Genomic DNA, 14,631 nt, shown 5'->3' with positions numbered 1-14,631 from the left:
ACGTTCGTTTCTAATCTACTGTGCACAGTTTTGTCTGTCATTTTAGTAATTGCCTTACACAGTAAATGATCACAGTACTATTATCATGCAGCTTGACATGTGAATAGGTTCATTACTATTATTTATAAGCCCTTAGTTTTGTGTTGTCTTATGTAGTTCTGTCTTTATGTAACACCACTGTATATGCTATACAGTGATCCCTCGTTTATCACGGTTAATGCGGACCGGAACCCCTCGCGATAGGTGAAAATCCGCAAAGTAGGATTGGCCCTAAGTTTGACCTTTTCACTGATGGTCATCATCTTCCTCTTCGGCTCACTAGAGGAAACTTTCGCAGGAGCACGGCGTTTAGGAGGCTTTGTAAGGGCTTAACGAAAAGTTAATTTCGAACACAATACACGAGACACAGTTGACAGCGTGAACGAGAGTGCCGAGATACAACAAGGGAAGAAGCTGGGAGAGCATGCTATGATGTGCAGCCAATCAGCTCAGATCTCGTGCCAGGAACCAATCATGTGCCTCGTCTGAGTGCCCATGGGTATGTACAAAGCCGCTGAGAGAGTTTCTCTCTTTGTCTAGCATCCTGGGAAACCGTTTTTATTTTTATTTTTCGAAGAATATTTTTGAAAAATCAGTGATGCACTGAGGCCAGGAAACTTGAACCGCGAAACTTGAACCGCGAAGTGGCGAAGGATTACTGTATATGGCGGAAATGACAACACAAGCCTCTTGAACATCAATTGCAGAACAATGTTGCCAGCAGAAGTGTTTTTCAAATACTGGTATTAGTTTATACTTAGTTACAGCAGATTCTAAAAGATTAAAATACTTAAATCAAACTAACTAAAACTATCCATAATGTGCTATAAAGGAATTTTGTTTATTCTCATACAGTAAATGTGATGAACGCATGAATAGAAAGCTAAAGTTCTCTGAAACACAGAAAATAAGTGGTGCTTATTATTACTTATTTTGTCTTTCTGGCTACACACACTACAATTAGGATCTATTACTATTGTATCTCTTCCCAGGACAGCGTGGGAAGCATGCAGATGAGTCGTGATAGAAATAGATTACTATATGGGATCAGGATAAAAACGTGACTAATAGGTGGCTGTTTGTTTAAGCGATATATTCAAAGATAAATAATGTCAAAATATGCATATTAGAGTTGTTTATTATTTTGATAATGAACTGCTATTGCTGAAGATGTTTTCATGTCTTCAGGTGGATTTGAATTGGATTTGCAGCTCAGAGACTTGAGATTTGATGTAGGCTTGCAGATTAGTAATTTGGTCCTGTCTTGGACTCCATGCTTTGCATTAAACAGTAAACCCCATGAAAAAGAAAAGATAAACTTTGGGATAAAAAGCAGCATTATAAAGTGTGTTCCCCTATCCTCTGTGGACTACACTGAGAGAGAATTTTTCACAATTTTTTAGATTTCTAAAGGAATGGGCACTAAGGAAAGCACAGTGCTGAGCTTTTTCCAACCAGCTAAGGATGAATGTGAATAAAGCTGAGCTGTAGTGCTTCTTGATGAGCACTGACTGAAGTGAGGACAGGACAGAACTAGAACACAGCCCCTCCTTACCTGCTTCTTTTGTGAAACCTTTCTTGCCAGCTCATTTTACTGGGAAACATAGCTCCCAGTGGATCCTGGGATGCCAGGAAGGGAGTTGGCATTGACAATCAGCGCCTACTGATGGCAAATTTGTCTGGTTCTACTCTCTGTGCGATTATTCATGGGTAGGGCAGATTTTCTGCCTGCCTCTTGTTCTGTCTCTATGGAGAAAAAAAATTGTGGCAGAGACACAATGCCAGAGTTTTATTCATTGTTTTCGATTTCCTTTCATTTGTTTCCATTGGTATACTCACAGCCATGTTGCTGTCTGCCATTCACATCACACTAAAGCCCTAAGCTTATATTAACCACATGAAGTCCAGATCAGACATCAGATGAGATACATTATGAGAGATTTCAGAATGGCCTTAATATAGAGAAAGAATGAGATTGAACAAACGACTTCATTTTGTCTTTCCATATTAAACAACGCTTGTGTCAGTGCAGGGAAACTGGAGATGTATCAGAGTAATACAAGTTATGCTCCTGAGGCATCTTTTAAATTATGGATCCCACCCAAACTAAGAGAATGTCTTCATGTAAAATTCTATCCATCAATAGATAATAAGCAGCAGGCACACACAAAACACAGACTGCATGCTTGAAGAATGCTACTTTGTGAGATTTTTCAGTGTTCTTTCAAGCTAGAGCTGGGTTTTATGTTCACATTTTATGTTCCGTTGCTTGAAAAATTGATCTTGAAATCTAATGTTGGAGAGCAGGATGTGTTCAATGTGTTTTTATACACATATAACTGAAATATATGCTGTGGCATTTAGCAGGTTTGGTTATTACATTTCAAAGCACTTTCAGCTTATTTTTGGGTATAGAATTTAAGGCCAACCGTGCAAAGGCAATACAGAGCAGATTTTCTAATCAACTCCAGTTTTTCCATTATAATCAGTATTTTTCCATTGTTTCTTGACCGGTGTTTTTATAGCACATATGAAAAAATATAACTGTCACAACCAACCTTACACCAAACCCCTTACCCTGTGACTATAGTCTCTATAATCCTGAGACAACCTATAATGCCACTATAATAGGTCACTTTAGTCATTACTCTAGCAGGAGTCTCCGGAGCTCCAGTGGGCATGTAATAGGCAGGGCACAGCTGAAGTCCTGGCACACATAGGCAGTGGCTTTACCCTCTTGCTGAATCAATGAGGACAGGATAGGCAGCTTCTGGTAGAGGAAACCTTCTGTATTACCGTCTGCCAGTATCAGTACCTGGAGAGAGCATAAGAGATGAACAGCACTAAGAACAAACTTAGAACAGCACTGAGAACAAAAACACATAAATCAGTGGATAAAGATAATAAGGGATAGACATAACAATGATTGCTATATAATGTACATTTTGTACACCTCTAGATGGTAATAAATCATGACAGAAAACAGCAAGCGGGGTGATCATCATGGCAGTTCCATCATCCAGGTGCATTGTACATGACGTTCAAAAGCTCACAATCACTGAGCCTACTTATACTATGCAATTTCAATTGCTATCAGTTGTTTGGTGGGCGTAGGGGTGTGCACACTACACAAGGCTCACACACTGTATTGTGTTGAAGTGAAGCGAACAGAATACCCACATCCCACTTTCTCACAAGAATAAACATGAGAACTGTCTATCATGTGACAACAAAATAGATTTCCTGTTAAAACAATTGCACTTTCGATCACATAATACACAGTCTTAGATGGGAATTATTCATGATCACACTATCCACTGTCACCCAGATAAGGATGGCTTCCCTTCTGAGTCTGGTTCCCCCATAACTTTTCTTCTTCATATCATCTCAGGGAGTTTTTTTCCTTACCACGGTCACCTCTGGTTTGCTCATTAAGGATTTAAGATTTATAATTCATGTCCTGAATATAGTTATGCAAAGCTGCTTTTGACAATGTTCAATGTTGTCCACGTCTTTACAAATAAAATTTAATTCAATTAGGAGAAATAAGAGAAAAATGGGGAGAAAGGATTGGCTGAGGAGATTGGCTGAGTGTGAATTCCCTGACCTGCAGAAAGAGCGAACAGTACATGAGTGCAAAAAAACTGCTAACTACTGGGAAATCCAGGCTTTAATGGCATCTATGTAGTTTATCTTGAACGTTAAAGACACTACAGCGATGACCCTGACCCATGCCTCTAAGAAAAATATATGAGATTTTATTAGACAACATACAGTACAGTCAGTGCATAATAATGTGGCCTTTGTGGCACTAGTCTATTAACAACACAAACAATAAAATCCAACCATTCATAATGCAGTTTTATTGATTCTCAAGGTTTGGGTTCTGTCTGTGGCTTTACTTCCCACCAATTTTATTGAGAGAGAAAAGCCTGAAATAACTCAATCAAGGATGAAGCCAGTCAGGGGGCTGGCTGGCAGTCAATGCTTTACTGCAGGTCCAGTTAGCACAGCAGCAGGGATGGCCAGTGGGGTAGTCACACTGAGTTTTCACTTCTATAACAGAAGGGAAAACTTATTGGCATTCACCTTCCACCCAATACAAAAGCAGCAGGAGGGAAACAAGCATGCTTAGGCACAGAGAGGAATTCAGAGCTACCCAAGTGCAGACAGTACCTGGGAGGGAAATCTACTGCCTTTCAGTAAAAACCCTGAAAAAACAGCCCGGCTTATGAAAGCGTATTGTAGAATATGACAGAGGTTACTTAAAAGAAAACCCTGTGAGCTGAAGTATCTAGTCAGCCACAAAGCAGCAAATCCATTTGCTTTCTTTTCACCTCGCTTGGGCATGAAAAGAAATTCCATATTGTGATCTTCTGACAGTCATGGTAACAGCTCAAGCTTGTAAAAGTTTATTTTCAGTCATCCAAGCAACAACGTTTGTGCCCAGTGTTAAAGATTCTCACTTGATTGCAACTCAGAGGCCACTGAGAAGTCTAAATCAAGATCTTTATGCTAGCAGCTTGGAGCTTCCTGTCAGGCAAGAGGGGACGTCACATGGGCTGTCAGGAGCAAGACTCAGAGTGCAATAACACCCCACCAAAGCAGCATGTCAAAAAAAAAAAACATTCAGACCAAACACAGAATGTGTGGTGACACTTTAGGGTTACAGAAGGGGACCTTTTCCTTCATATCTTAGAGATCTGCATAACTCTGTGTAGAGGGTCAAAACACTGTGTCTCACACCAGCCCTTGTTTAAAATATCATGGGTGTATGAACCTCTGTCAATGATTCACCAAATTATAGTAAAGAAGTTACGGGAAGAACTTGAGTCAGAAGACACAATTCTGTAATGCCTTAAATGTGAACAATGCCAAACAAATATAATTCAGTTTGTTCTAAATCTCAGTTCTCTTACCAACCAGAAGACCACCAACCAAATGCAATAATAAGCATCTATTTAATTGTCTGATGACTCATTCAGTTTTCCATTACAATAGGAGAACTGGAACCCACCCTACTCTTACACCTCGCTCCCTGTCTAACTTCCCACTAATGCTTATCTTGCAAAGTGATTCCCATCTCCGAGCTGTCAGGATCTCCACACACAACACCTACTAGTGCCCCTCAATTCCCTTGAGATATCTAAGCCAGGATTTCCATCACTAAGATCACTCTGTGATATCCATCTTCTAGTCTGTCAGCTTATTCTCCTGAACACACACACACACACACACACACACACACACACACACACACACACACACACACACACACACACACACACACACACACACACACACACACACACACACACACACACACACACACACACACACAGTCGATTAGACTGGGGAATTTCATCAGGTTTGTCTCCTAGCAGACTAGAACTGCTTTAGAGAGCTTGAAGCTGTCAGCACACACAGGTGGAGCACATGGCCATTACTCATTTCATTATCTGCTGTTAGTTTATTTCTGAATGCATGAGGCATGGAGCATGTCAGCCTCTTTCCACTGTCTCCATTAACCTCTCCAGAGATTTGTGGCTAATGTGTAATCATGTAGGGCAACCTAACAAATGTATAAATACTGCAGGTGCATGGATTGTATTACGTTTAACAACCTATTATATAAAACACAGTAATACAGACTCACCCGGCTCCTTCAACAGCCACAATCATGTGGCAGAAGCAAAATGCATAAAATCATGCAGACACAGGTTAAAAGCTTCAGTTAATGATAACATCAAAACTCAGAATGATGGTGAAAAAAATGATACGATATTTTTATCATTTTTATCTATCCAGTTTCAGGGCTTCAGCTATTATACCTATCCATCTCAATGTGTAGTGTGCTGTGTGTTCTGAGATATTTTTTTCTTATATTACCATAACCTTCCTGTCAGCTCAAACCAGGCTGGGAATTCTTTCTGATCTCTCTGTTCAATAAGGCATTTTCACAAACTGCCCTCACTAGATGTTTGCTGTTTTTACACTATTCTGTACGAGACAGCATTTGGAGATTGTTATGAGTGAAAAACTGTTTCTGAAATTTCGATTTCAATTCAGAGAATTCAATTCTGAAATAGTAAAACGAAGTCAAACAAAGATCACATTTATTCCACTGGGAAAAGAAAAGTAACTGTTTAAGCAGAGAGTTGTGTATATTTTTCTATTTTGCCACAGAAATACAAAACCATAGGATGATTAATGGGTTCTCCTACAGATCTCCTACAATGTCACACAGCATACCGTAACATATTTAGACAGGGCTGTCCATGACCTGGCTGATTTCCGATGTTTGCAGCCACTTTAGCTCTTTATTACTCAACTCTCTGCAGGGTTTCTCCTTAATTGCTGACTAGATTTCACACTGCAGCAAAGCAGCCTTTGCCTTTCAGAAGCAGTACTTGAGGGAACACTCTGCTGGGGATAATGAATGCTTTCTCACAAATCCAGGGTTAAAGCTCGACCGGTCGATGCCTTTTCTACCTGAGGTGGCCTTTCACAATCAAAGTGGCAGGTCTAAAAAATCAGTGGTTTTATAGAAGATAAAGTGACTAAAGGGATATTATACCATAATAGTGTTGCATTCCTGAATTCCACTGGCCAGAAGGCATTGATTCATTTTCTGACAGCAGCTCTGTAGTTCCAGCTGTAATCCAAACCATAAGGTTACATCAATGCATTCATTCAGTAAATCATTCATGAGGACTTGAATGGAAGATTATCTACAAAATTTGAAACAAAATAATACTAACAAATAAAGACTTTCTATTTGACAACGAAAACTGGAATCCTTGTTAAAATGCTTTCTAATTAGAACGCAGAGCAATTAATATTAGAGCTGTTCTATATACAGTATGAAAAAACAGGGTTAGGGTTTTTTTTTTTTTTTTTTTTTAAAAACAAAACAAAAAAAACTTTGACACTTTCATTGTAACTTTGAACAAATGTTTTAAACTCATGGTATCTTAAGTATGTAACCTAGTGAGCCAGCATTAATGTATTCAATGCTAGAGATTAAAGCACTTATGTACGTCGCTCTGGATAAGGGAGTCTGCCAAATGCTGTAAATGTAAATGTAGAAAAAAGAGAATAAAGACAGATTAGGTAAAAATGAATTGTGCTACAAATACGTTTATAACACAAGCAGAACATTCACAATTCACAAAAAAAAAAAAAAAAAAAAAAAACAGTTCAATTTCTCACAAATCTCTCAAATATTCTTGCCTAATATGTCAAAATGCATCTTGGAGCAGCACACTGCTAATATACACCTACTCAGACAGCACATCAACTGAAGAAAAACACACACACATCTCAAAATGTTTCTACGACTGTGATGTCTAAAAGCAGATATATATTCCTCAGGAGCCTTGCACCTGTTTTCTTACACCAGAAAGTCAGAAAACAGATGGCACTTGACAAAATGAGAGGCTCTAAATATAGGTTGGTAGAGAAAGCAGCCCACTCTTTATGACATTAATTAACAAAGACAAAGATCCTGTTTAATCTGACAGGGGCTGACATACAAAAAAAAAAAAAAAAAAAAAGGCTGTGAAATGGCACTTAAATCGTCTGGAGCAATCTATCTCATGGACTGAGGCACCTTGGGTTAGGATGCTTGATACCTGCTCTCTGTAGATATAAGATGAGTTTGTGTAGATGGATGTCAGAGAAAGTGTCTAAGCCCTAACCGTTGTGTAAAAGTAGATGGAAGAATATTATAGACTTTATTAAATAAAAAGGACATAAATACGTAAATATATTGTTTAAATAACCAAGGGACATCCTGGACATGGTGCCAACCCATCGTGTCAGAAAAGCTCACACACACACCCACAACCACCCATTCATACACTATAGAAAAAGCATGTCTTTAAAGAAATGCAAATTATTGCAAGGCAAATTATTATTATTATTATTATTATTATTATTATTATTAGTAGTAGTAGTAGTAGTAGTAGTAGTAGTAGTATGAAGGTAAATTATGAATGTTGCTGATGATAGATTATTATTGCTATAATTAACTCTATAATCTCTCTTCCTGCACTTTTTTGTTGTATGGGCCCTTAATTAAATAAAATATTATTATCTTAGATGGCAATGATCGTCAGAAATAAACATAGACTGTGTAGTACATATGCTGAATTTTAGTTACCTGGAATAAGTGTGTCTTTAGAGGGTCTGTCTTTACCTGACTGATTTCCTCCCGAAGACTTAATGCATAAAGGCTCGTTTCCAGCAACTTCATGTACCATTTACTGTGTTGATAAAGCTTGCTGTAAGAGTTATAAAGTACAACATGAATTAATATTGAGTGCTGGAGAAAGCAGAATACCTCACTAGCTTGCAGTCTTCTGGGCACAGAGGCATTTTTATAGCAGCAAGACAACAGAAGACCAATTATAAATCATCATTTCATCAGATTCTTTTAAATAGGAAGAGTGTCTCTGCTCCTCCACTGTAGACACTTGTCAGAAAATTGGTATGCAGTCAACAGTGTTCTTGCAAAAACAGTTTTTTTTGGTGTGTGTGTGTTTTTAACTGGATAGATTATTACTAGAGTTTCAATAGGGTGAAATAGTATTATACATAACTATTTATAGAGGGTGTTTGGATAGAATGCCTTATTAAATAGATTCTTCTTCCTGCCATTGATTAAGAAATGTTACAGTCTGAAGGTGAATTATGATTTAATGTACAAGAAACGATGAACAGATAGAAATATGCATTGCATAATAAACATATATATCTGGATATTCTGTGTCTTTATTCTATAAGAGACAATCATCTTAAAAAATACTGAGTAGTACTACCTACATTAATATGAAGCTTAACAGCAGTGCTTTCTGGTTTAGTGTAGTTTGTAAGCCCTGATTGGAGTACAGTTGTGTTTGATTGCCTCCCCTAAACCTTTCTCTTTCTCATTCTCATAGCACTGGTTCCTTCTCAGAATTCCTCCCTAAACCTCTCTGGCTGCTGTCATGTCTCTAAGGTCTTGTTAGACAATCACATCCATTCATCTCTATAATTACTTAGTTTAACACTCTTTGCATCCCTAAAAGTCAAGACTGCAAGTCAAGTCCTTTGGGCCTGGATTATGCCAAACTTAGCCATGCGAATAAAAGGAAACACATTAGTCTTGGAGTGAAAAACCTTTGAAACTCCATGTTGTGAAACCCAAATAACTAGATATTAATAAAATAGTTTGTACTTTTGCAACAGAGTTGAAATCATTGTTCTCTCTTACTTGGCATAAAACAGGGGTTCTCACATTGGGATCTGGGGGCACCAGGGGTCCTTGACTGGGGGGGGGGCTTTGGATTTTTACATTTTGTTTACCCTGGTGGAAATCAAAACAAATAATTATCAAAACTGTACTATTCATGATCATGTTCTTAAGATATTAGCGTATTTGACTGGCCACTTTATTGAATAGTTTAGGCCGAACCCAAAAACCCACCAGTAACCCAAAAACAAGTAATATAAGCATGGACGTAATGTGCTCTGTCAGTAAATAATGACATATTGCATAATGCTCTATGAATAAATTAGTCAAAATATTCAAACATTTAATTAACATTCATTCAGAAATTTGAGAATCTCTGGCTAAGAGGACACTATCATTGGAAGTTTCAAAGGTATTAATCCTAACTTCAATGTGTGCTATTAAAATATCAGGTCATAAATGAAAGCATGACTTGTCTGTCTCTGGACATAGAAGTCACATTAATGCAGCCAACAGCTGGTTGCCATTATCAGAGAGATAGCAGAGAGTGCTTATTCCCAAATATTCTGCATATCAGAACTGTTCCCATGAGATTTCGGCCATGTAAACACCAGACACTTAGCCTGATCACAGCATAGAGAGATCTGTCTCAGCAATTTCAGTCAATCTTAATTTACTCCAGTGTGATTTATGGTACAGTAAATTGTTTTAGTTAAAGGGGTTTGTCTGGATTTAAGAATCTTGCTGAAAATTTGAATGAAAGCACAGATAAGAGTAAAGACAATGAGGATTCTCACATACTGTAGTTCATGCCTTACAATTACATCCTGTATCTGAAAATGAATGAACGGTTGATACAATAATTCGATTGAAATTAAAAAGCATTCTCAGATATGACCGGGTAATGTATCGAGCAAAATGTATTTTCAGCTCTCTCCATTCAAAACATTTAGTCAATGCTCTAAAGGTTTAGCTTCATAAAATTTCAATACACTTGGGCCAAGAGTTCGCTGGGGTTGAACAAGCAATTAGCGTGTGCAGAGAATTTTACACTCTTATCTGTGCTAACTTGATTAATTTCACGGTGGTAATTAGGCCAAATTGTACAGTCTCTAAAAAACGCAATGGGTGTGTATGCTGATTATAATTCAAGCAGACAAATTTTAATATGTCAGTATGCAGGGCTTCACAAAAAGCTGGAATACTAGTTTAATAATGTTCATGTTCCAGTTTCCCAAAAGTATTGTACAGTTTATCGTAACATGTAGAGCGAGAGATTTCAATGTGATGCTTGCCCTACCACTGAACAATGATCTATCTTCGAGCTGCAATACTTTTGGGGTCAGCCCATTATGTTCAAGTATAGTCCATCATGGGCATAATTCAATAAATCCAAAGGAGTGCTTCACAGAGTGCGACATAAAAGGTCTCAGGTTGCTGTTGCCCAGCTGCATGTGTGCTAGAGAATCCAGTGGTATTCGAAATTCAGTTTGTGTGGAGAAAATATCATCTACTACAGTCTCATGGCTTCTGATTTCAAAATTTGATTTTCTGTTTTGCACATGGAAACAGATCTCCATTGCTTTAGGAGGGGTGGGAGTTTCAGAGATATTGGTACGTTCTCGGGGCACGGTGGCTTAGTGATTAGCACATTCGCCACACACCTCCAGGGTTGGGGGTTCGATTCCCGCCTCGTGTGTGTGGAGTTTGCATGTTCTCCCCGTGCCTCGGGTGTTTCCTCCGGGTACTCCGGTTTGGTCCAAAGACATGCATGGTTAGCTGATTGGCATCTCTGGAAAATTGTCCGTAATGTGTGATTGTGTGAGTGAATGAGAGTGCGTGTGCGATGGGTTGGCACTCCGTCCAGGGTGTATCCTGCCTTGATGCCCAATGACGCCTGAGATAGGCACAGGCTCCCCGTGACCCGAGGTAGTTCAGATAAGCGGTAGAAAATGAATGAATGAATGAATGATAAGTTCTCATGCTCTCATGTGAGGAAATTTATGACAGTAATGTACAAAGTATTAAGTGTATTGTTTAGAGAAACGCTCCTGCACTATAGAACCCGGAGGCACTTCAGTAATTTTAATAGCCTTTTCTTGCCTATATCCATCCAACACGGAGTCATACAGTATGTTTAGGTTTCTGTAGGTTTCTGTAACTTGAAACATCAATATTTAGCACTACAGAGATCAGTCATGTATTATCAGTCATGAAGTCATGTCACAGTGCTACACCAATAGACACCAAAATATAACAGCATTTTCCCTGGGTCTCTAAGAATAGCTACATTCCCAGAGGATTTAAGGTAAGGATGATGATTTGCCTGTAGGTTCAGCTCAATAACAGAAAGTCATCTATTTTTCAAAAGGCCCTTCACACTGTGCAATCAACAGGGTGATGAGACTGCCGGTCATATCTTAGTCAATTAAGCAAACAATTCAGGCCCAGGCCCACCTGAGGCTTAGCCTCTGCAGAATAGGTTCCTGCGTGGGCTGCCCGATTTCTTTATCATCACCTGGGCAGATGAAATTCTATTCAATCTTCGTTTAACTAGCGTCACTAACTCATTACTGCAAGCTTCCACAACCTTACGCTCAGCTGTGTCTAGGCAATAGGCTGAGTTCTCCCCATTATCGAATCCAATGGAACCACGAGACCTGTTAACATTCTGAGCCCATGAGGATGCACAATTGAATTTAGGCCAAAATATAAATCCCTACATTTCATAAGACTGCACTCGTGGACTGCATCTAAAAATAGGCTGGGAGCCAGGTGAATAGCCGAAACCTCTGTATCCTTCTAGATGACAGATCTATTTAAGACAATATCACCCAAAACAAAGTAACAGATCACTCCTCACTCAACATGGGACATATTAAGCATTGAGATAGCTGGGAATAGTGGAAAGGGTTATGTTATGCAGACTAGGAGCTAAAGTGATTTAGCCAGTTGAGGCCAATATGAAATGCATGAATACAACAACACTTAATATTAATTAATTAATAGTATCACCCCGTAGGGTTGTTCTTTTAGCGTAGGGTTCTTTTTTGTTTTTTCTTCTTTCTATCTTTGTTAATTTGGGATTAAATGTAAGTTCTTGTGTTTTATGGTGGTGGTCTGATGTTACTGAGAAACTCTGTCTGTAAAGCTTCTAAAAAAAATCTGTCAACCTCAGAGGTGTGAACTAATCTGAATGTGGAGCTCAAAAAAATGGACTTTTATCTTAAACTTCTTACAGTCAGAGTGTTTTGTAGTGACAATACTGGCAGAGACAGACGAGGCTAATCAGAATGACGGCTGCAGGACAGTGGAACAGGGGACAGCTCTGTGTTTCTGTCACTACACCACAACCAGCTTATAGGAGCTGACACGCTGTGTCCCACATAGTGAACACTGACAGCTATGAGTCAAGTCAAAACCAGGGTCTGATGTTAACAACCTGGAGACAGTGGCTGGCTGAAGACACACTAAATTCAGTACTAGGCAAAACAACAGTCATTTTTAATTTGTCATGCTATATGGGAATGTTCAGCTCACTCTTGCAGGGATCTCAGTGCAACAGAGCAGCAAACTTCAAACTCAGTGTGGAGTCGCTTATCATAACAAGGACATTTCTGTTTAGTTACAACATAAAAAGAGGGCACATGAATTCTCAACCATGCAACACAGACCATTCTGATAGCGTGATAAAGCGCAAAAGCAGTCAAGGCTCATTTCCGCTGATCTGTAGCTGCGTTACAGCTCTAACACACTTTACTTTATTAATTTCCCTTTATTTGCTTCACTAATAAAGAGGATGAATGTCTACTTAAAAGTTTTACTGACATTCATATAAATATTAGATTTCCCTGGCTAGCCAGCTTCAGTCCCATGAGGAGGATAAACAGATTAGAAATGAATGAAGAAAGGAACACGGGTGGATGGGGGTTCTCCCTGAGTACATTATGTCGCAGTTAAAGCCCAAAAGGCCAGGCTTATTCTGTGAGCGTGTGTTTGCTCTTTTTGTCACAGCTATTGAGTGAGAGGCCTTATGTGCAGAGCTGGGGAAAAGGGCAGAAAGAGTGAAAATGCTATCTCTGAGCTATGATGACCTTTATGTTAAAGAAAAAAGCACAAAGCCAGACCTCTGGCTGCTTCCTACAGTAACCACAAGTTATTTACTAATTATTCCCAAATCATTCTGCACATGTTGCACTGTGCAGCTATTGTCCTATCTCTGGCTTTACAAAGTGTGCATGAAATTTAACAACTTGACCTTTAGGCATGATTACTTTTGCTCACTGATTAACATTAGTGCTCCGACTATGCATTAATTCACATAGCATTCTGATCAGGGTGTTATTCCTAAAGGAAAAATAGGGAGCTACGCTCTCATCTTACAAGCTCACAAGCTTGTTTTGAGCTCAGCAAAAATGAAAAATCTGTAACTTGGGAAAAAAGAAGTATGACAGCTACTGAAAGACACTCTGTGTTCAGTATGCCGATGGCCCGACACTGAGCATGTGATCGAGGGATGGCGTCCAGGCTCTTGGCCACTATAGCCACAAGCTCTACTCAATTGGGATTCAATTAAGGTGGTGTGAAGGCCTTCCCAGCCTGAGGTATACAAGAAGAAGTAAATACACTGCTATACACTCTTCCTCTTTACAAAGACTCTACACACCACCATGAACACATCTTAGTGATGCAGATCTGTCCCACGCATCCACAGGAAAATAATATGAAATGAATTCATACTGTATCTACGTTTATTCAAATTTTTCTTCTGCTGTCGATAAGTAATAAAACCTGTGTTAGTTAATAATAATAAATGCAAATAATAAAATCACAACGTGAAGAAGACTTACTTTATAGGGAAGAAATAGGGAGTTGACACAGGCAATGAGACTGGCTGTGTCCTCTGCATCAGGCTGACCACAGATAATTATCTAAGAATCAAAACAAGAAAGAAGATAAAAAAAGAACAAAATGGAAGGGGGTTAGGTTTGTGTGTTGCTGTAATTTGGTGGGCAGGTGTGCTGAGGTTTAGACTGCCCTCGCCTGGACCCTAGTTTGTTATTTCTCTCCCACAGATGACTTCACCTATCCAGCTCTGATGGGATGATATCTCTTCACAAGTTTGAACTGTTTTACAAAGGAGGAAACTTGTGAAGTACTACAGTACTTCTATAGTACTTCACAAGGAAACAAAGTGTAGATTCAATTCAGTCGTTCAAGATATATAGGAACTATTTTGAAACTTTAATTAACTGACAAGACGTCACAAGCCTGTGGTACAAGCAGGAAGAAAATATGGTCGATCCAGAACCTATCCTGGGAGCGAGGCGTGCAGGGCAGGAATAAACCCTAGGTAA

The 14,631-nt window shown here is 39.0% G+C and overlaps 1 protein-coding gene across 3 annotated transcripts in view; it reads right to left on the bottom strand.

The window, feature by feature from the left end:
- Positions 1-1,159: 1,159 nt before the first annotated feature.
- Positions 1,160-14,631, bottom strand: part of spata20 (spermatogenesis associated 20) — a 35,765-nt gene continuing 22,293 nt past the window's right edge. The window contains exons 15-17 of one of the 3 annotated variants that reach the window (XM_047817326.1): positions 14,125-14,205; positions 6,617-6,694; positions 1,160-2,854 (exon numbers count right to left, since the gene is read on the bottom strand). In XM_047817326.1, coding sequence (XP_047673282.1) covers positions 2,684-2,854; positions 6,617-6,694; positions 14,125-14,205 — 330 coding nt within the window. In that variant the 3' untranslated portion in view covers positions 1,160-2,683. Of the gene's footprint in view, positions 2,855-6,616; positions 6,695-8,239; positions 8,325-14,124; positions 14,206-14,631 lie in introns of all 3 variants that reach the window. The other 2 variants (XR_003439297.2, XM_027137650.2) reach the window with 2 other exon arrangements.

Source organism: Tachysurus fulvidraco, chromosome 8 (genome assembly GCF_022655615.1).
Source record: "Tachysurus fulvidraco isolate hzauxx_2018 chromosome 8, HZAU_PFXX_2.0, whole genome shotgun sequence".
Lineage (NCBI taxonomy): Eukaryota > Metazoa > Chordata > Actinopteri > Siluriformes > Bagridae > Tachysurus > Tachysurus fulvidraco.
This window is presented reverse-complemented; position numbering and strand designations above follow the sequence as displayed.